Genomic DNA, 22,969 nt, shown 5'->3' on the forward strand with positions numbered 1-22,969 from the left:
CAAGGAGCCTCAGCATGCATGAAGTATCTGATAAATGCACCTCATAAAAGCCTCTGGAAGCAAAATACACTCCCTCTACAAAGTATCGTCCAAGGATGGACTTAATCCACTGCGCAACATCGCTGGCCGCTGGGATTCTTCCTGGAAAGAAAATTATAACTAAAGTTTGAGACAACTTCTTGAGAGGATTCACGAGAGAAGGCAATTTCAATTTGTACATGACCTCTGGAACCGGTTTGCCCCATTCCTGTCGTGACTGCTGAAAGTCATCCTTAAGGGTGTCAAACACGTACTGAGCTTCCACAGTAAGTTTATCATCTTGTGATGCAGGTTCTGATAGACGACGCTTAGCATCTGCAGGTCTTTCTTTGCGAGCATATGTACAAACATCCAAGTCTGAAGCCATGATTGAACTGTGGCAAGACAAGAAGGAGAAAAAGAGCGTACTGACACGGGACTGTACGGAGAAGTACAGAAAAAAAAACAGCAGACGTGTACGGTGTTGGAGACGGAACTATACAGAGATGCATACACGCGGCTGGACAGAGTTGCAGGCGGGACTGTACAGAACTGTGTTCAGATCCGTACGGAGATGTAGACTGGACCATACGAACAACGTACGGGAGCTGTACGAGGACCGTACAGGTGTATGCATCTGAGCGTCAGAGTGTGGTCCATGGTTCCATGATCACGCCGGAATCCGGCCTGTCCTGTTGCTCTGAGTCCTCGACACTCTGCAAGTCTGCTAATCTCGGAGTCAAGTACTGATGCATAAATCTTAGACATGACATGTCCAATCATAATGGTCCTGTAGTTGTCCGGGCTCATGGGATCCCCTGCCTTGTGGATGGGTGAGATAGTGTTAATGGTCCAAGTGTGGAAATCCCAAACAAACCGCTTCATTAAAAAGCTTTGCTAAGATCGGAGCTAGGAGGTTAATCCCATATGCAATGAACTCAGTGCATAGTCCCTCATGATCCTTCGCTCGACCATTATGAAGTTTCATTACAGCATCCTTTACCCCTCCTCTAGTGAAGAGGGTGCAGGATGTGGGACGAGGCATGTGTGAGAGGCTAGGGATTGGTTGATTTGGGATGTCATAAAGTGTGCATGCATAATCAAACCAGATCTGGGTGTTAGTGAGTGGCGGAGGGGACCGTCCTTCTAGAAATCTCTGCCAGAAGTCCTTAGAGTTGTTACTAAACAAAATGTTCAGTAGCTCCTCCTCGTTTCGACAAACGAAGTCTAGTTTCTTCCTCCGTACAAGTCTACAGTATTCATGTAGCGTATCTGGTGCGCTCGAAAGACTGTTTTTGGTTTCGAATTTGAGTTGATGGCGTAAGGCCTTACACTCATCATCGTACCAACTATTACAGGGTACGGTTCTAGGGGGTGGTGGGCGGGTGGAGCGGGTGGTGTGGGGAAAAGTGTGAATGGCAGCCTCGTGTAGTGAGTGAGTGGGGTGGAAGGTGTTGTGCGAAGGGAGGTGGAGATGCGAAAGAAAAGGTATGTATGATCAGCCCCTAGGGGGAGAGGTGCTACAGTGAAGTCAGTAATGCGAGATGTGAAGACAGGGGATCCCATGATGTAATCAACAACACTGGAGCCCCCCCCATGTGGAAAGAATGTGAAACCACCTGAGGCGGGCCATTTGTCAAGACAAGAGCTGTAACAGGAGAAGAGGAAAAGGGAACAATAGTCGGCGCCATGGGCATGAGTATGTCACTGATCGTAGATGTAGATGGGGCTGAGACTGGAACTAGAGCTAGGCCTGAAGCGGGGACTGAAGTCGAAGTAGAGACAGAGATAGAGGGAGCTAAGGTTGGAGCTGAAAACGAAACTGACACTGTAGCGGGAGTTGAGGTTGAGGTTGAGGTAGAGATAGAGGCTGAAGAAGCTGAGGCGGGTCCTACCTTTGCCTTGCTGTCTACCCCGAGTCCACTTCGGTTGTAACATGTGTTCACATCCTCCCAATTTAGTTGTGTCATTTGCTTTTTTTTGTTGTTGTTATTTTCGTCTTTCTTGGCTTTGTCCCCCATTTCTCTTGGGGTGCGAGTGCAGATCTTAGTGTTAGTGTTTAGCCGGGAGCACCGGTTCCCCCCCCATAATGGGAGGCACGTCCAGTGCGAGGTGGTGGAGAGGTAGGGCGGAAGCCTGAAGTGGAGAGGCAGCCAAGAGGTGGAGAAGGAGGAGAGGCTAAGATGGCGAGGATTTTTTATTTTTACTTTTTGAATGGTGGCGAGGGGAGCAGAGAAGGGGGGGGCGGTGGATGAGCGGAAAAGGAGGGAGGGAGGTGGCTGAGTGAGGGGGTAGCGGGGAGCAAGGGGTGGTTGAGGGGAGCGAGGGGTTGAGCGGGGGTAGCAGAGAGCGAGGGGTGGTTGAGGGGTTAGCGGGGAGCGAGGGGCGAGGGAGCGTGAGCGTGAGCGTGAGCAAGGGAGAGGGAGCAAGGAGCAGCGGGGGCTGAGCGAGGGAGCGTTGAGCGTGAGCAGCGGGGGGTTGAGCGGGGGAGCGGAGAGAGAGAGGGAGCGGGGGGGACTGAGCGAGGAAGCGTTGAGCGTGAGCAGCGGGGGGGCTGAGTGAGGGAGATGAGGGACTTGAGGTAGAGAGGCTGAGCGACGGAGGTGGAGAGGCTGAGCGACGGGAGAGGGAGGCTGAGCAACGGAGGGAGAGGCTAGCGACGGGAGAGGGAGGCTAGCGACGGGAGAGGCTGAGCGGGGAGGCTAGCGACAGAGAGAAAATGAAGTGGAGTAGTGAGGTAGTGAAAGGGATAAACGGGAGATAAGGCCAGCCTAATTTGGAGCAAGTAGTCATCCTAGTTGTTTTATTTGTTATTTATAGCTAAGGGTAATCAATGCTCTTTTGAATGCCCATGGTTGATTGTTTTAAAAAAAATTTCTCTTTTCTTTATCAAATATTTTGTATTGCCCCTGAGGTGTTTAAATCGAGAAGGTAATTTGGGTTAGTAGTTATTGAAGCCATTTTTTATAACTTTGATTGAACTACCATCATCTAGGGTCATGTGAGTCGTTCTAATAAGGTTTAGAATAATTGATAATTTTGGTGTTGTGTGATCTAGACATGCTTTACAAAAACTATTGTGTGGTTTTCTACATGAGTGATCAATTGCAAGACAAATGTCTCATGTCACTTTGGAAACATATTCAAGTCTATGAATAAATGTGTATTCATGCTATAACATACGGGACCACTTGCATTATTTTGAAATTTTTATTGTGTCATGGAGCTAGCTTGTTCAACACGTGGAAAAAGTTGCAAAAGCTTTAGAGTGTGACTTTTTGGAGGCGGCGCGGAGGATATTTACTGCAAAGGTTTCTGCAGTGTTCACAAGGTAGTTATTTTTAAATCTTTCTAGTCAGTTTTTAGTTTTGGCTTCAAATCATATGTATGAATTAATTCACAGATGCATGGAATATATTTTCAATTATGCAAGGTGTCGAAAGATGCTTTGTATGGGCTAGATTAAAATATGCACCTATTTCGATGAAAAAGTATTGATCTATTATTTTTATAATGAGATCTATTTATGTGTGTGAAATATGATTGCGGCACAAGTGATCAAGTGGTGTCTTGGTAAGTGTCACTTTATTTTCCATTGTGTAAGATATAGGATTGAGAAAATAAGTGGATCATTGTAAATACCATGTGTAAAAATTATGAATACCTTGGGATTATGATATGATTACAGAAAATAGGTAGAAAGAGTCATATGAAAAAGTAGGACTTATGACCATGTGTACTCAATAATGTAAGAGAGAGCATATGCCAAGTGTGTGGAAGGCACATGAAGGAATGTGAACTTTAGAAGAGGATGTAGTAGAAGCCTTGTGGAGTTGATGATTTTGCCACGTGAAAAGTAGAAATCCATGTAGGTGCCAACTAAACTTGATTGTTATCCTTTTCTTAGTCAAAGATAATAGAGGATCTTTGACATGCCATATGTCAAGGGTAGTCGGAACAGACATGGATGATGAGATATTGGCTTATGTGATCGATGGGCAAAGAAATATAATTGCAGTAATTGTAACTAGGTGGAGGAGGCTGATAAAGTTTATGTAAAAGGAATTGTCAAGTGCTTGAGATTGTAGCCTTAAGTCATCCTAGGATTCCCTGTTTTGTGCTTGTGAAGAAGAAAAGTGTTGACGTCCATTTTATAAGGTCACACTTAGATGTTCCTTTTTGCCCCCTTCTTGGGATTCCATTTAAGACATTTGTCCCTAGGCACAAGTCATAATTAGGATCACCTAGTCGCGCAAATCGCCCTTACCCACGGCCTTGACGTTAAATCCCTTTGACCTTATACATAAAGCATAATACAAGTTATATACGATTGTTGGCCCTCCAAAGGAAAAATGCCAACCGACTCTTCCATGGTCATGTTACCTTAGCTTGAGCATAATATTCCTTCCCTCTTTAGGCATCATAGTCCTCAGTGATGAAATTACTCTTCGCATTTGGTACACGGTTCGCCTCAGATAAAGGTAAACCATGCCATGCAAAACAAGACCAGTGGGTATCTTTCGATTGTGTACTTGCTTTGTTCCTCGGTTCAAGATTCTTGTTGTTTTGCGCCTTGCATTATCCTCTCTCTCTTGGAACTAAACAACACCCTTGATAAGTGAGTCATTAGGTGTAGAAAAAAGAAACATGAAACACTGGGTGCATGTCTTTGGTAGGACATCTATTTTGAATATAAGTGGTTGTCACAACTGCTTCTCCCCAAAAAGCGTTTGAGACTCTCTTGAATTTCAGCATGCATCTCGTCATCTCCATGAGAGTACGATTCTTCCTCTCAGAGAGTTGATTATGCTGTGGTGTGTAAGGGCATGTCAAGTGATGTTTAGTTCCATGTTGCTTCAAAAATCCCTGGAATGCATGTGACATGTACTTTCCCCCTCTATTTGAGTTGAGTGTTCCAACTCTAGAATTGGTTTGGTTCTCAGTCATAGCTTTGAACTCCTGAAACCAATAGAACACCTCAGATTTTTCCTTCATGAGAAAAGCCATGTGAACCTGGAGAAGTCATCTATAAAGATCACAAAGTACCTTGCTCCTCTATGCGTGGGAAAGTCATGGGGCCACATACATCACTGTGCACTATCTACAACACTCTGGTTGCCTTGACCCAATTCTTGCCTTGTTTACTGAATGGCAAGCGATGCAATTTGCCAAGTACGCATCCCTCACATACTTCATTTGCTGGTTGCTGTAATTTTGGCATTCCTTGAGTCATATTATTGTTGTACAAGTAGGACAATGCCTTGTGATAGACATGTCCAAACGTGGCATGCCATAAATCATCTTGGGAAGTGTTTGCTACAGCCAATAACTTCTGATCATAAGGCTGAGCATCAAGCTTGTATAAGCCTCTGTCATATGTGCCTGTTGCTACAACCTCATATCCTTTCTTTGGATCCTTGATCTTGCATTGGTTATCCTGAAATTCGACCAAGATATGTTGATCTTGGGCAAATTCGACCAAGATTTTGCCTCAAATTTGGAACATACCAAACATCTCGGATATATTTAACTTTCCCATTATCAAGCTGAATGGGAATGTGCCCAACTCCGATGATGTCTTGAGAAGCATCATTGACACATGTAACATGTCACCCATGAATAGGTGTGATGCTCTCAAACCACTCCTGGCGAGGAGTCATGTGCTTAGTAGCACCATTGTCAATATACCATGTATCACTTGCAACAAGGGAATCATCCCTTGATTGATTTTCAGCATTCAAATCCCCCTTGGCATTCATCTTCTCACTAAATGCAGCAAACACCAAATCTCTATCACCTTGTTTTTGAAACGTTTCCAAACGTTTGGAAATAAAAAATGTGTTTTTTAAATTGTGGTTTTTGGGGCAAAAGGCCCTAAGGTCATATTTCGACCCTATTTGCATCAAAACAGTTGAAGCAAGTGTCGCCATCACGCGTTGCTGGAAATCCCCTGTCCGTACGTCTGTACTCCATCCGTACGTTCCTTGCAACCCTCAATCCCCATCGTCCGTACGTCCGTACAACCGTACGGACAGCCGTACGCCCTACGCAAGCACGCCGTCTTGACCTCTCATTCTCGTGAGTCAAGACTTGTCCTGTACTTTTATTCATGCTTTGCAGGTTGATTATGGTAGCAGCTAATCTATTTCGGGGCTCATTGATTGCAGCCAAATATAGGCCGTACGTTCACCGTACGAGCAATTGTACAACCATTTTTTGAGGACTTGTCTGTGCTAGCTGAGAGCTCTCTCTCTCTCTCTCTCTCTCTCTCTCTCTCTCTCTCTCTCTCTCTCTCTTTGAGTCTCTTCCCCTTGTGCAATGGGCAGACAACGTGATGCAACTTGGAGCCACATGACTGTTGTGGGCTCCTATGGCACTCAGGGATAAAGCGCATGGTTTGCAACTATTGCGGCTTGGAATTTGGTGGAGGTGTGCAGCGTATCAAGGCACATTTGGGAGGTACAAAAGCAAAGGGAGTTGAAATTTGCAAGCAAGTGCCACCAGAAGTGGCACATAGCTTTGAACTTCAAGCTGCAGTCCATGCCAATGAAGCTCAAGAGAGCAGCGAAGAAATTGAAGCAGTAGGTGGTACTCAGAAGAAGGCAAGGCAGGAGCATGGAAGCTCCTCTTTTCAGGGTGCTGTTCAAGGTACTGATGCACAACCAGCACATCTTGTAGGAGGAAAAATGGGACAGCTGCACATTAAGAAGTCAATGAGAGGTGTCTACAAGAAGCAAGCTTGTCAGGAGATACGGATGACATTTTGTGAATGCAATTTGCCTTTTCATGGTGCCAAAACTCCACAATGGAGGCGCATGGTGAGAGCCATCTCTCGCATTGGTGAGGAGTGGGAGGGCCCTATGTGCGAGGCCTTGCACACTAAGGAATTGGAGGAGGAGGTAGATCTTGTGCATGCAGAATTGCAGCCCATAAAGGAGGCTTGGGCAAAGTATGGTTGCAGCATCCTATCTGATGGGTGGAGTGATGTGAGGAAGAGACATGTTATTAACATTTTGGTGTCATGCTGCAAGGGCACTACTTTCTTGCGTGTTGTTGATGCTTCAGGGTGTAAGTATCACGGGGGAGTTTATCTTCCGTCACATAAAGCATGCAATCTTGGATGTTGGCGAGAATAATGTGATACAAGTAATAATAGATAATGGAAGTAATTGTGTGTCAATGGGCAGAATGATTGAGGAGGAGTTCCCACATATCGTATGGAGCCCATGTGCAGCCCATTGCCTTGGATTTGCTGATTGAGGATGTGGGTAAGTTGGATTGGGTGTCAGGGCTTATGGACACAGCTCGTGCCTTGGTCCGATTTGTCACAAAGAAGCCTAAGGTGTTGGCTATGTATAGAGCTAACAGTGACCTTGAGTTATTGAAGCCTCCACAAACACGCTTTGCCTATATGTGCATTGTATTAGAGAGGCTGATTAGAGTGCATGATGGCTTGCTTCGCACTGTTGTATCTAGAGAGTGGATGGCTTGGGAGGATCATGATAAACCCAACGCTCTTGCATTTACACGCATAGTGATGGGACAGAGCTTTTGGGATGATGCTGCTGCACTTGTGGTTGCTTTGAAGCCGATTTTTTGTGTCCTTCGATTGACAGATCGAGAGGGCTCAACTTTGGGCTTGTTGTATGAATTCATGGACAGAATTAGGAGAAGCATCAACAACAACAGGACATTATCCCCTGAAAGGTAAGTGTGGAATATCTTCTCTCTTAGGCTCCAACCTTCAGCTACAAACTTTATTTTCTGCCCTATGATATAACTTGTCAGGCCTTAGAACCAGAATTCAGATTCTAGATTAAAGGCTTGAAAGAGCCAATGCAGGTATGTAGTATGCTGCATGCAATTTGTTATATTCTTAATTTTGTATTTTCAGCAATGAGTAATCAGTCTTGAGTTAACTTTTCATCAAAAATCACCTCCAGAAGCTTGCATTTGTAGGTTGATCCTAATACAGTGGACATAGACAAGGCCCCCACTATACCTGACATTCCACAAGAGGAGCTGGACATCTATGCCCAGTTGTACGAGGAGATATTGCAGCATGGCCCACACACAAGAGCACGCAGCAGGGTACAGCCTGGGGCTGCAACTTCAGAAGGTGGGGTTGGAGGGAGTGGGGCTGCAGCTCCTAATGGCAGTGATGATGATGGTTCCAGCGAAAGCGAGGCTTCATCGGAGGACGAGGTGGATGACGAGGAGGCTGTTGAAGACATTGCTACAGACACCTGAGGCATCATGGAGTGCAGACCTAGCAGCTACATAGACTTAGATTTAGATCATAGAATGTTCAATGTAGATGTAGCTTAAGTGTAGCCTCTAGAGTCTAGTGAGTAGCAAGTTGAAACTCTGAAGTTCTATAACTATTGTGGTCATTTTATCAATGCTTGAACTTGATATTTCAAAATTAAAACTTTAATAATTCATGACCCATGACTCATGGCTTTAGCCTTGAGCTACGGGCATGTGAGTTTGGCTTGTTTTCAAACTTTTATGTAAGTTGTTTTGACTCAAGTCTCAAACTTGAATTATGTTTTACTAAATTGCTTTTAGGCTTTCAAGTTTCACCTTGAACCTTCTAAGTTCTATATTGTCATGTGTATATGTAACTTGTTAAGTATAGTATCTTGTTACATGTATGATGTTACACATTGTTGGTAGTTACCAAACTTGCTTTCCAGTTCATAATTGTTGCTTTTCAAATTCTTGGGTTCACAATTCCAGTTCATAATTGTTGCTCTATGTTCCTCAGTGTTTTGGGTGCCATTAGTGCATGAAATCATGCATTTTAGGTCCTAGGAATGTGTATTTATATAGTAGGCATATATTTTTTGGTAAAATATACCCTTGGGGCAAATTTCGGGTCGAAACACGTTTGGAAAAATTTCCAAACCTTTGCAAACGTTTCCAAATGTGGCGTTTCCAAACGTCTGGCAACTATGGTTGTATGGCTGTGTTTTGGCTCAAACTTTTTCTGAAATTTGCCCTTTCCACCCATGGCAAGTGCTTACTCACCCTGACTAGAGGCTTTGGCAAAATTTGAGCACCTTTCATCTTCCTGTAACAAAAGCCTAACTAACTCATCGAACGAGAGTGAAGTTGCCCCTGAGAACAATGGTCAATGAAGTGATGAATGTGTCATATGAGGTCGCTAAGCTATTGAGAGCAATAGAGACGAGCTTCTTGTCTTCTATTTTCTCATCAATACTTTCGAGCTGATCACGTAGATCAATGATCCTGGTAATATGATCAGTGATGACCTGGCCTTCTTGTATCTCGAGATCCTTGAGCTGATTTGTCAAGGCAATAGCCCTTGCCTCATTCTTAACATGATACATGTTTGCCAATCTTTCCCATGTTGTCTTTGCATCCTTGCATGACTTGATAGTCGTCATAATGTGCCTCTTCACATTAGTGGCAATCAAAACATCGCTTGGGCACTGCGGCGGTCAAACTTCTTCTGCTACTTCGTCGATGCTATGGGACTAGCAGGAGGGGCTGTAGCAGTTTCCTGTCTGTCTATAGTCTGACCCGAAGAAGTTGTGCTGGATGTAGATGAGCCTGCTGGCCTCACCTCATCCCCACTAACAATATCCCACAAGCCCTTACCAACCAAGATGTTCTTAAGCATGAATGACCACAAGGCATAGTTTGGTTCATCCAGCTTATCACCCTCGGACAAATTGCCAAAACTGTCGAAAAGAGTCGACATGATGCAAAATGGGATACCCATAAGTTGCAAATGTACCTGCAAAAAGAACTGCAAGTTCCAAAAGTACAACTGGCTGCAAATGTGCCTACAAATCCCAAACAAATGCTTGCTGCTAATGCAAAGTACGACTGACTGCTCTGAAATGCCACTGACTACACAATGCAATCACTGCAAAAATGGCATAAACCAATCATTGCACTTTGCTGCAATCTAAAGTGCAATCCCAAACTGAAAATGCACAACCCAAATCTGAAATAGCACACCCATGAGTGCTCAAATGCATCCAACGGAGCTCAAAGGCATCCACAACTGTAAAGTAACTGCAAATGCACCCAACAATGCAGAGTATCTACAAATGCACCTGAGAGTGCAAGAGTATGGGCTGCAAAAACAGTCCCAAATCGAAATACACAGCTCAAGACACTTACTGATAGCACACCTTGATCGGAACCATCTACAAAACAGTCCATTGATTGTGTGGGCAAGCTGGAGATGACAAAGGAGCTGAAGTGAGTTATTTGGAGTTGAATGAAGCTGTCGGGAGTACTTCTGAGTACAATACACGTGTAGGGAAGAGCTTGGAGAAGTATGGAGACGCTTGGAGCTGCAGGAACACACCCGGGAGAGGTTGGAGCTGAAAAGAGTCCAAATCTGAGCAAAAACGCTGAAAAACAGTCGAAAGCTACTCGAAATCACCTTCCGACAAGTTGTATAAACTCCCAGCATTCTCGCGCAACTGTATGGACAGATCCATTCAGATGTCCAGACGCTCGTACAATTGTACGGACAAAAAAGCAAAAAAAAAGTCCTCGCCTGAAAATGGTACGGGACAGGTTTGTTTGTATGCGGGCAGCTCAGAAATTTTGAAAAATGTCGAAATTAGATCTCAAAAGATAAAAAAACAGCTGTTGGATTGTTGGAGCTTTGATACCAAATGTAGGAACAAAGTGGAGACAGGTTGTGAATACAAGTGAGCAAGAGTACACACAGAAGAAAGCTCCAATAGAAATGTCCAAATGAAACAATACAAGTACTTGGTATATATAGTACCTAAGTACTATTGGTCAACCATAGGGTTGACTTTATGCCTACAACACCATATCTTTGTAATCTCTTACAGCTCAAACTTTAGCCTCTGAGTTACATAGGGTGCATTGATTAGTAGTCCGTCATTGTCATGTTTTGTTCTTGGCTCCATTCCAGTAGTCCCTCATCTTTCCCTCATGGAGGGGTGTGAGAAGATGAAGTCAACTTGAGGGTGTTTTAGTGTGTTCTAGTAGGAGTTCTGGTAGAGTCTTATGTGTGAGTGCCACGTGTCATATTGGGAGCCATCCCATATACATTTGTGCAATCTAGTGTGTGCCTATCCTATATAGGCTTGTACTTGTTACTTGTCAAATCATTCAATCTAAGAAAGCCTAGAAGTACTTTGGTCTGCATGTCAGTATTTTCTTTTGGTTCATGCTGTTTCATTATGTCTTTCATACTTTCTAGTTGTTTCCTTTGCTGCTGTCCTCCATTGGTCTCTTCCCTTCCTACCCTACCTCCTCTCCCTACTCCAATATGTTACTTCATTCCCCCATCTCGGATTTATGATGCAATTGTGCTCATGTTGGACTAAAGGTGTGCTAAATCCTCATTAAAGAGATAAAGATGATGTAGTGGGAATTTTGTTGCTAATCCATACATTAATCCTTGTTTATAAAAGCATTATACGCTGCTTAGAAGTGTTAGAGATGGTAATGGTGGACTGAGGATTATGTTTAAAAAAAAAAAAAAAAGATGTCAATATTTGTCAAAATTTCTTTAAACCAATAAAGTGTCTCTAAGATTTGTATGTGTGGGAGGAAGATGTCAAAAAAGCCGCAAATTTTATTGACTTCTCTAAGAAGCTCGCGTCAAAAAGCTCGCCAAAAAATCACACCTGATCTGGATTACCTTGCCCTCTTGTAATTTAATGACATTTGCTAATGGTTATAGCTGGTGGTCCCTTTTTTTGGGACTGTTCTTTGTTATGTAGTGACAAATAAATTGTACTAAAAAAGAATGTGTGTGTGTGTGTGTATTTTGGAGTCGGGTGTGGGGTGATTGAAAGTCTAAATTCTTTATTTGGTTTTGTAGGCGTCAGCTTGCATGTGGGCGAAAGGTTCTTGTAGTGATAGATGCTGTTAACAAACTTGCTCGCAAGGTAAGCCTTTTCACATTATTGGTTGTAGAGTCCTTCAGTGAAAAGGTTTTGCATGTAGAAATATATGGCAAGGATAGTACGCGCATCACATTTAATAGATGTAAGAAAGTTGGTAAGCAGCAGATTTTACATGAAAAGGAAGTATTGAAGAGTGCTCTATGCCATCTTATTTATGATGTGAAATATGCAAAAGACAATGCTGGAATTCTTAACGCAGTTGTAAATATAAGCTCAAAATAAGTATAATGAGCAAAATGATTGTAAGCTTGTGTGACTAGATTTGAACATATAACTTTGCAAGATTTTGCAAGTTACCCAAGCTCTAGGTAGGGTCCAAGGCATAGTAGCTAGGCATACCTGCGATTGTGCACCTTGATTTGAGAGACATTGGGTGGCCATTATGGTATGATGAGTAGGGCTTGTTGTTGGGAAAAAGCATGATGTAGGTATTCCAGGGCCTAGGTGTGGAAATCCCACAAGAAACCAAATGTACAATTGAAGGCAACCATAGAGGCTGCAATGTCGGTCGAGTTTTCTGCAAAAAGAAGCAACATTCTTGGCTGTTCTTTGAGACTTGTAGGCAACCCAATGGTTATATGAAGAGCAAGTGTATAGGAGGAAGTAGGCCTGCAAGGCAGGTGTGCAGTAGTGACGTTGTATCAATGATGATCTACAAGTTTCTATTAGAGTTGCACAGACTTGATTTGCCCAGTGGGGTTGAACTTGTTGAATGTAGTATTGCTAGCCCAATTAAAGCTCCAAAAAAATCATTGCTGGGTACAAACATTAGGAATAGCAAGAGGGGTTCTTTTAGAGAGAGAAGGGGGAAGGGATTTATCTTTTTTTTTTTTTCCCCAAAAAAGAGACTTCTATTAAGTATTAAAGAAAACCGTTAGAGCAAGCTCCATACGGGAATACGGGATACACCATGCAATGCATGAAAAGCTCAAGAGCCAAAAAGAAAGGATTGGGGTTGATAGTGCCATCTCAATCCGGTAGCAACCTTGGAGAAAAAGGGAGAACCCCTCCAAACTTGAAGACATAGAGTCCTCCTAGAAGAGGCCACCCGTGAAGGGCCTTGCATGTTAGCCCATATGGCTATCAAAGTGTGAACCGTGTCAATCCAAATACCCGTGAACACCTGTGATGGGTGTATCTGGGTGCCATCCAAGGCCTCTGTGCATCTGGCTCTCCAAATGTGCTAAGAGCAAATGCTAGCCAAAATCTCCCAAGAGGTGTCCATTGAAACATGTGAAGCTCTAAAAGGAATATGTGGTACCTCCGGAAGAGAGCAGGGCTCTATCACCTGTCAGCGGATCGAGAGTGCCCAAGAAGAAGGCTCACCCTCATAAAACACCTGGGGCCCAGCAAGGGATAACCATGCGACCGAGCCCCAAGTCATGAAGAAAGGGGAAGTATGAAAAATGCTGAGTATCCGAGCAACTCCTTTCCAAACAATCCTTGCTTGATTGCAGTCCCAAAGGCAATGTCGCACTGACTCCTCTGCAAAATGACAACGAGGGCAAGTGGGATCAGCCCCAAAGCGTGATATCCACAGGTTCACTGCAATCTCTCCATTAATAGAAAGCCAAAAGAAAAGAGTGATCTTTCTATTTTTGAGGGATTTCCATAGCCTCCTCCAGAAATTCCTACGCAAATCTGCGGTGATGAAGAAGCTATCCCAATGGGGGGCTCTGGAGGGAACCCAACCTCTATCGCTCAGCTGAAATCTCTTGGCATTACCAACCGTGAAACAAAAGAAGGGAATCCCCTTCTCTCGGTGCCCATGATCTATCCACTCCCACTCTCCTGGGTCCCACTGCAAGCACCTGATAGGTGCTCCTCCATATAACCACAACCTCCAGGATCCTAGGGCCAAGAGTAGAGGGTCGGGGTCCAAGTACCACTGCAAGCCTGCTCCATGGTCCACAAAACTAGCAATCCTGACAGGCTGAAGGCAACCTCTAGAAGAATATCATTCGTGGATCTAGAGAGTATACCTCCATCCCCAACGTCAAAGACCAGAGCATCTTCCCCGAGACCTCGAAGAACGATCACCTGTAGAGGAACTGCTGTCCTCGAAAAAGCTCCCATCCAAGTGGTGGAAGTAATAGGCATCTCAACTGTCCATTCCACCGGGATGGTTGCATCTATTTGTTGAATCCTACGTGCTACCCCTCTGAGGTGACTCACGGACTGTAGCCTCTGATCCTCAGGTAGCTTGATAAAAGCCTTCCAAGTGCCTACTGTGTGGGCGGGGCCTCTCTCCCATCCAGACTATTGCATATAATGGGAAGTGCCCAGAGGTCTGCCATGCTCATCAAGTATACTATCGCTCCAAATGATCGGCTACCTATCAATCTCTTCAAGGGTAGAGGGTGAAACCCTTCGAAGAGTGTTCCTAAAGCTCCCCCAAGCTTTTAGGATGGCAGTCATGAAAGGAGAGGCAGGAGACCTGAGAGGGGTGGAAGTAAAAATCCAACGAGGGCTGTCCACCCAATCATCTCCTAAGGTAGGTGTGCAAGCTTGAATGCGTCCAAAAAAGAAACCCTTCCAAGGTTCCTGCCCAGGCATGAGTCCCCTCACCACCACCTTACAAAGTAATGCCCTGCACTGCAAGTCCGGGTCAATGATATTAAGGCCCCCTTCCCATGTAGGGAGAATAATGGTCTCCCAGGCCTCCCTTGCTGCAACATCTGCCGTGCCATCAAGTCCACTCCATAAAAAATTCTTGACGGTCTAACTAGCTGAGTGATGCAATATCTAGACCGGCACCAGCAAGAACACCAGAAGGAGCAGTTTGCAACCACAATGGAATGGAGAGCAATGAGCTGGTTCATGCAGTATGGGCTACCACATTTTGCTTCATATGATGAGTTGAAGGGATATTAACAAATTGGCTAACAATATGCCACTGCTGGTTAAGTGATGTGATTTGATGGATAGTGGTGGCAAGTCCATAGAGCGAGGATGGTATCTTGCCCAAACCTACCTGGCATCCCAAATATCTGACAGGAACATCCCTCTGAATCCAAGAAAAGCCAATGTCAAATCCCTAGCCTGGAGTGTCCTCATCACTGATCCAAAAGCCAAAGGATTTATGACAATTAATGTGTGCCCTTGTAGCTGAGCAAAAAATATCCAAGGCTGTCCGGAAAGAATCAAGTGATTGCGAAGAGGCCTCAATAAAAATAGCAGTGTCATCAGCCAACTCATAGTCAAGAAGCTCCTGCTCCTGTCTCAAGGGCAATCTCAACCCATAAAGCTCAGCCTGAGATCTAAGGAAGATACTCATAGCTTTTGTCACAAAGAGAAAGAGGAAGGGGGCTAAAGGGCATCCCTGACGAATTGATCTTGAAATCTGAAACCTGTCACCCCTTACCCCTCCAATCAAAACTTGGCTGTGGGCTGATCTGTAAAGGGAGGCCACCCCTCTAATCCATGCATCTGAAAATCCAAACCGTAGAAGAGTGCCCTCAAGAAAACCCCAATCTACTCTGTGATAGGCTTTCTCAAAATCCAGGAGTAGAACTGCCAGCCTCTGTCCGCTCTGCATAGCCCACTCTGTGGCTTCCCAAAAGGAAAAAATATTATCAAATATGCTCTTGCCATGCACAAAGCTTGTCTGAGTATCATGGATGAAGTTTGGAAGAAGGGGCTGCAACCGGTGATCGCATTGGCCCGGATTTCGTACAGAGTGCCCAAAAGAGTGATGGGTCTCCAATGGGATACAAAATTCATGTTGCCACCTTTCGAGATAAGGTGTATGAGTCCCTCGATCAGTGAGTCAGGCATCTCACCCGAGTCCCAAATGCCCTGCAAGGCTGAAGTAATATCATCACCTATCATATCCCAAAAGTTGTAAAAAAAGGAGTAAGACCATCGGAACCAGGGCATTTGCCCTTATGAAGGGCGGAGAGAGCACTCTTGAACTCTGTGTTGGTAAAGCGTGCATCAAGTGAGCATATCGTCTCTGGTGTGACCAACACAGGTAATCTCTGCCAAATCTCATCTCTAGCCATATCTTTGGCCTGTGTGTCAGGATCTGTGGAAAGAAGGGAGGCATAGAAAGCTGTCGCTAACTTGCATGACAGTATCCGGATGAGACTGCAAAACGCCGTCAGAGTCAATAAGCTGCCTGACACTCTCTCTACTATGTCTAGGACCAAGTGTTGAGAAAAAATGTTTATTAACTCTCCCTCCCATCTGTATTCAAAAGGACTCCCGTGCATGGAAGGCATACTCTGCTCTCTGATCAAGCAATGTCTGCAAGTGAGCCCTTGCTGTAGCAAGGCGCTCTTGTACCCAAGCATCAGATGGTGGTTTCTGCTCCTCCCTCTACAAGGCTGCCAACTGCCGGCGGATACCAATCTCTCGCGTGAGTATCTCACCTCGCCGAGCACTAGCAACATAGTGATAAAAGTCGCTGATATTGGCAAGTGCTGTGGCCACATGTGAACCACCGGCCACCCCCCCCTGCATGTGAGAAACCCAGATCTCCAAGACTGCCTTTGTGAGGGTCTCATCCATGTATAAGGCATCGAGGATCTTGATACTGTGAGATCGTTCTCTCAGATGGGGCTCTGAGATGGATAAAACAACCGGAAAATGGTCGGAAGTGGAAACACCAGGTGCAATGCAAACTGTCCCCCCTCTATCAAGAGCCCAGTCATCCACATAGAATCTGTCAATACGGGCATGGATAGGCATCTACACCCTATGGTTTGACCATGAAAACAGAAGTGACTGAGACTGAACATGCAATGCATCATCTGACCAAACATCTCTGTTACTGAATCTGAACAAGAAGGCATCCCAAGTTGCTCTCTCGAGGGAATGAATACCACCTTCTCTGCCTCCTTGCTTATCAGAAGGTGCCTCAACCATGTTGAAGTCACCTCCAATAATCCACGAATCTGCAATGTCAGCCCACGAGAGCAACTCTTTCCAAAATAGAACACGGTCCCCTCTGTTGTTCGGAGCATAGAGGTTGACGAAACCAACCTTACGTCCGTCAATCAGAAGTAAAACCCACTGGGCCCTAGAGGGGGTTATGGTACCGTGTCCAATGATCAGAGGGAGAATAGAATCTGAAACTAAAATGCATGTACCTCCTCCGGTTCCCAAGGCAGGAAGCCAAAAAGTTCAGCCAGAAAGCAGCTTACCTGACTTGGAGCAATCTCTGACATCCAGTTTGTGTTCCTGAAGAAAAAGCATGTCTAGGGAACTACCTGAAACACCTGGATGGAGCTGATTCTTGATCAGTTGTCTACGACGGCGATGAGGGATCCCGCCCAATCCCTGTATATTCCAACTGGCTATCCTCATCGGCGGGAGGAAGCGGGTTGGAATACCTTACCTGTCCTGGTGGCAGAAAAAGAACCCTCCATCGGAGTTGGCCTCCTGCCATACACACGAGGTCCAAGGGGAGGAAAGTCCACAAGTGAGAGAGAGAAAGATCTCTCAAAAGGGATGCCGATAGCTGGCTCTCCGAAAGTGGAAGGTACAAAACCATCATCTGGGAGGTCAGAGAGGTCCTCCAGAGTGGAAAAGGAGTTTCGCTGAGCCAGTCCTGGGGAGGGGGTACGAAGGATTCCTACCGAAGCAGGGAGAGAATGTAAGACCCCCTTCCCTCTATCCACAGAGGGAGGCACCTGTATTGAGTCCTGATCAAGAAGTGCTGCGGATGAGGTGCCAACAACCTGGGCTGCTAAGGAAGTTACAGCTTGATCCTAGGTTGGAGTCGAACAAGGCTCCTGAACACTAGTCTCCTCCCGAGGCTCCTAGGGGGTAGCCTCCGAAGCAGTGGATGTGTGATCTGAAGTAGAGGGCCTAACCGTGACCGGAACCCACCGTGGGCCAGAGGTGGTGCGGGGTGCAGGAGGGACTCGAGTAGCCCTAGGAGGGGGGGGAGCCCGTGTCTGAGGCGGTGCCTGTGAAGCGGTAGGTCCTGCTCCTGCTCTCTGTCGTAAGCTAGTACGAGCTCGTTGCTTTGTGGGCCTCTTGTTCTTCTTTGGGCAATCTCTGGCGAAGTGCCTCGAGGATCTGCAAATCTTGCACTGGTCCTACCGACCTGCAACCTCAAATCTTTGGCGAAAGAAGGACCCATTCGGTCGCTGTAGCATGTGGTCATGTGAAATATTAGGGTCCTGCACAATGACCCTAACCCTAGGTACCCCATCCATCCTGACCGCCTCGGCAGCTGAAGAGGGCTCGCCAGGAAGAGGGGGGATCTTTGCTACCACACCAAACCTCTCGCCAATAACTGAAAGAAGCCGCTGATAAACTGAGGAGAGACCAGGGAACCTGATGAAAACAGAAACTCCCTGCTTGTCCTCTTCGACTGGGTAAAGTCCAGTTGAAAGGGAAACAAGAAAATCCTCTTGTAGCCTAGAAATAGAAACCCGGCCTGTAGCAGGTCTTTCGTGACATCTGGGGAATCTAGGCACACCTGAAAGAAACCTCGTCCCAACAAACGAACATCCTTAAGGTGGGGGGCGAGCTCCTGGGGAAGTGCCGCAAGCATCCAATCTCTAGCTTGTGACCTGGAGGGGTGGGAGCCATGGATACGTGCGAAGAGAGTCGTGGAACACTCATGCTCCAAATCCTTTTGCAACTACTGTAGCTCGTCTTTTGAAAAAGTGACGGTTCTTGCGGCCGGTGTGGGCGGTAACGGATTGATTGAGTGGGAACCCATTCGTCAATCGAGGTGGAAAAGGCTGATTCAAACACAAGAAAGAACTCCGTCCGCTTTCTTGAAGCCCAGGAGACCCCTAACAGAGAGTAGGGTACTCCAGATGAGGATAGAGAGTGAAAGGAAGGAGGGAGAGAGAGGATGAGCAGAGGATAGGGGGGGCAGCAAGAGGAGAGGAGGGAGAGGAGAGGAGGGGAGTATAGAGGAGAAGAGGAGTGGAGGAGAGGGAGGGGGGGAAGGAGAGGAGGGGAGGATAGAGGAGAGAAGGAGTGGAGGAGAGGGGGGGAGCAGCAGGTAGGAGGGAGGGGAGGGGAGGCAGCGCACGGGGAGGAGGCAGCACGCAGGGGGGGGCTGCAGCAGCGAGGGAGGGGAGTAGGGGGGGGAGTCGGGGGGAGCAGAAGATGCAAGGAGGGGAGGGAGGAGCAGCAGGTAGGAGGGAGGGGAGGGGAGAGGCAGCGCGCAGGGAGGAGGCAGCGCACAGGGGGGGGCTGCAGCAGCGAGGGAGGGGAGCGGGGGGGGAGGTGGGGGGAGCAGCAGGTAGGAGGGAGGGGAGGGGAGAGGCAGCACGCGGGGAGGAGGCAGTGTGCAGGGGGGGGCTGCAGCAGTGAGGGAGGGGAGTAGGGGGGGAGGCGGGGCGAGCAAAAGGTAGGGGGGAGGGGAGGGAGGAGAAGCAAGGAGGGGAGGGAGGGGGCAGCAAGGAGGGCAGCAGGAGCAGCGGGGAGTAGCAGCACTTGTCATGTAGATAAAGCTTGATGTTGACTGATTTAAGGGATTTATCTTCTTTGAGGCTAAGTTGGAATTAACAATATGTCTCTAAAGAGATGTTGTACATCCTCAATCTTTCTTCGCATGTTCTATAGCTCTAACCATGAACATCACCTTCTCGTCACTGGTCACCTCCTCTTGTGGCATCTTTCACATCTGTGTAATTTATTTGCCTGGTTGCAAGGTTTCTGATTTTCTCAGAAGGACGCTTTCACTCTATAGCTAACTTCAAGTTTTCAAGATCTCTTGTTGTTGAAGTGGCAATTACGATATTGTTGATGGGTTTTACTTTTCAAGAGCTTTACAGACTTGAAGGATAGGCTTATGAAGCATTGCACAAGGCACAACCAACTTGCCTCTTGACTTATACAGTGGATGAGAAATGAAGAAATTGGGTGCATTGATGTATTTGTAGTGCAATCATTGGAGTCTTATGTGTGCTGAAACTTATGTGTTAAACAAACATATAAGAAAAGATTAAGTTGGCGTTATTTTCCCCCTTCTTCGTAATTGCAGGTTTATAGCTTTAAGCAATAAAGACAAGATCACAATTTCTTTTTCACTTTTTGCAGGAGCAATCGTTATCAACTTTGGTTAGTGCCGTGGTGAACTTATTGCCCCAGGTTAGTAATGGATTTTCAAGGAATATCTGCATTTGTGAGTTCCTAAAACTGTGCTCTCTTCAAGATTATACATCATCCACCAATGCATATAAAGGGCTATAAAATATGTGCAGAGGAAAAGTTTCATTTGCAAATGGAAAAGCATCATATGTATTAAAAGATGAATACATCTCTCTCTCTCTCTCTCTCTCTCTCTCTCTCTCTCTCTCACACACACGCACCCCCCCCCCCTCCCCCTCTTTATTTTTAGTGAAAGAACTTCTCATTGAGAAGAATGGACCCATCATAGCTGCACACACAGAGACACACACACATTTTTTTTGGGTGAGATCCATTTGTCAGTATATTAAAAAAGCAGTCCTACAGCTAGTTACAAAATTAAAAGATCTCATTATATGACACGAAGGAAGGAAAGTTCCCATGCACCTGAAGACAATCATAAAATGATTGCTGGAGAGAAGCGTGGAAGTAGTGATATATGACAATGAGGGGATCACTGAAGGCTTGATGATTGAGATCCTTCCATAGGGTCGAGAGTGCTCAGTAGCGAACCCAATAAAAGAACAAATCATCTCCCTGCCTCTGAGGATGAAAGCCAAATAAGCTTGCTTAAGTAAGCACTCGGAAAATAAGCCTGAAGCCTTAGCTGCTAGAGAAGTAAGAAATCCCTAGATAGAGGGCAATGCCAGAACAGATGAGGCATAGAGTCTCGCAAAGACAAACAATGTCGGCAAGTGGCAGGACCAATATGACGACGAGCTAGAAGCTGTCCAACGGGAAGCACCCCAAGCAAAACCCGCTAGAAGAAAACTTTTTGCTGTAGTAGAAGCTTTGAAGCCCAAATATGCTGCAATCTTTTCCTCCACCAGGGAGTGGAACCGGCCATGGACCAAATATGATTGGCATGTGGAGCAACCCAAGGAGAAGGTAGAAATGCATTGTAAAATGCAATCATGATATTTGCCAATGGCAATGCAAGTCGCATAGTATCATTTGATTGAAGCACCCAATTATTGAGACGGTCAGAGATCTCAAGACAAGGAACTGACCGAAAATCATGAGGCATGCAAGATAATATATGCCATAGAGGCCTATAATGCAGCCCCAATGCATACTTTTGGGTCGCTTAAGGAAAAGAGATCACCATCATCCAACACATCATCCATAGTATGTATCCCTTTAGAAGAAAGAAAATAGGAGCGCCTAGGCTCTTGCAGTGCCAATGGAGGTAGGAACACCTTTGACCAATAAATGCTTTGGGCCTTGAGCGAGTTGCTTGCAAGAGTAAACCTGCCTTTCCATTTCAGATGGGGGAGAATGTGCTTTCAATGAGAAAGCATTCGAGAAACATAAGGGCAACCATTTACTTTTCCATCAATGTGACCCATAAGAAAATCCCAATGTGTAGGTTGCCAATGACCAAAAGTTGTAGAAGACAAGTGTGAAATCAAATACTGCATCATAAGATTCTATGGTTGCTGATCCTGCATAAACTGCAGCATCATTTTCCCCTTGTGAGCGAGAATATGCATGTGAATATTTAGAATATTCAATCCCCCATGCATTCTAGGCGAGCAAAGGCCAACCCGGACTTTTCCATTTTCCACATTCTCTAATGGCATCTTTAACTTCACTCTTGAAAAGGTTCTTCAAGCTTCACGGCTTGTTGTGGAGATAAAATAGGATGGACATATCAAAGAAGCTCCTGTCGAGCACACATCACAGTACGGGAGTGCGAGCCAACTTGTCCAAATTGAGTAGCAAAATGATGAACACATGCTCAAGTAAGTTGCGCTCAGGAGTTAGTCCAAATACCATCCAAAGTTGAAACCGACATATATTTTCAATTTGCCTTTTGTAGTGTAAGCTTTTAAAGAATTCCTTAGAGGAACAACCCTTAATTGTGAAGGGCCTTTGCCTTGCTCTGGTTTCCCACTTCTCAACTTTTCTACGGTCATTGAAGGAAGTGCTTAGCTTGACATAGGCAATATGTCTCAGTTTGAGAGAACCCCGAAGGTGACTAATTTCTGTGAAATTCTGACAAGTGTGGGAAACAAATGCTGTCCAAGCATAATCAGCATCTATGCAACACTGTGTCCAAAGAGGAGAAAAGGCATCACGCACCAGATTTTTATATCCCTTATGCTGCAAATAACTGTAAATGACAAGAAGCAGCCTTCTATCAGGCAGTCTGTCATTCCACATATCATAAAAAGACAATTGTAAACAAAGTGGAGCATGATCTAAGTGTGGGAAAGCATAATCTGCCCACATCTTACAGGTAAAAGTAGCATATTGAGGTACATGAAATCGATACCAACGATCTAAACGTGCGTGATAAGCTGACAACGCATTATGCTGGAAAGTATAGCCAGGAAGCAAAGAATGAGTCTCTTTCCATAGATCTACAAGACCAAACTGAGACAGCAATTGAGCTCATTGTAGTCTTTTAGAGGCAAGCATGTGGGTATGACCAGACGTATTTACTCCTGGCAATGGTGCATTATTGAAATCCCCACAGAGAAAGGCATTTTGCCTTCAAGGATATTGCAGCATATCTTTACCAAATGGAAGCTCTATGATGTGATGATTGCGGAGCATATACTGCAGCAATTTCAAAAGCTTCTCCCTGCAGATGGAGTCCCCAGGATCAGACTGGTGGTTGAGAGTCCAAAGTCCCTCCCAGAGTTGATCCTTCTCGAGACCCTTGAAGGGGGCACACTTCGCCAGAGGGTGGAGATTTCTGGGTTACCAGGCTAGTGTCTTCGGTGTAGACAGATGGGTCACCTCTTGCCTCTGTGGCCTTCCTCGTGTGCCCCCCCCCTCTCGGCAGAGTAGATAGAGTCAGCAAGCTTGAGCCCAGCGGCCTCTCAGGTAGGAGCAGTAGGAGTCTCAAACCTCTTGGCTTACCTCCTCAGAAGGGGACTCGACCCAAGTTAAAAAGAAAAAGA

At 45.6% G+C, this 22,969-nt stretch overlaps 1 protein-coding gene across 1 annotated transcript in view; it reads left to right on the forward strand.

Moving 5' to 3' along the window:
* SRS2 (P-loop containing nucleoside triphosphate hydrolases superfamily protein) overlaps positions 1-22,969 on the forward strand; it is a 111,790-nt gene that overhangs the window by 29,920 nt on the left and 58,901 nt on the right. The window contains exons 14-16 of the mRNA XM_087385702.1: positions 3,249-3,349; positions 11,870-11,936; positions 19,968-20,018. Of these exons, the coding sequence (XP_087241828.1) occupies positions 3,249-3,349; positions 11,870-11,936; positions 19,968-20,018 (219 nt within the window). The remainder of the gene's footprint in view (positions 1-3,248; positions 3,350-11,869; positions 11,937-19,967; positions 20,019-22,969) is intronic.

The sequence above is a fragment of the Dipteris shenzhenensis genome, chromosome 15 (genome assembly GCF_047967505.1).
Source record: "Dipteris shenzhenensis isolate YYH24624 ecotype China chromosome 15, Dip_SZ_1.0, whole genome shotgun sequence".
Lineage (NCBI taxonomy): Eukaryota > Viridiplantae > Streptophyta > Polypodiopsida > Gleicheniales > Dipteridaceae > Dipteris > Dipteris shenzhenensis.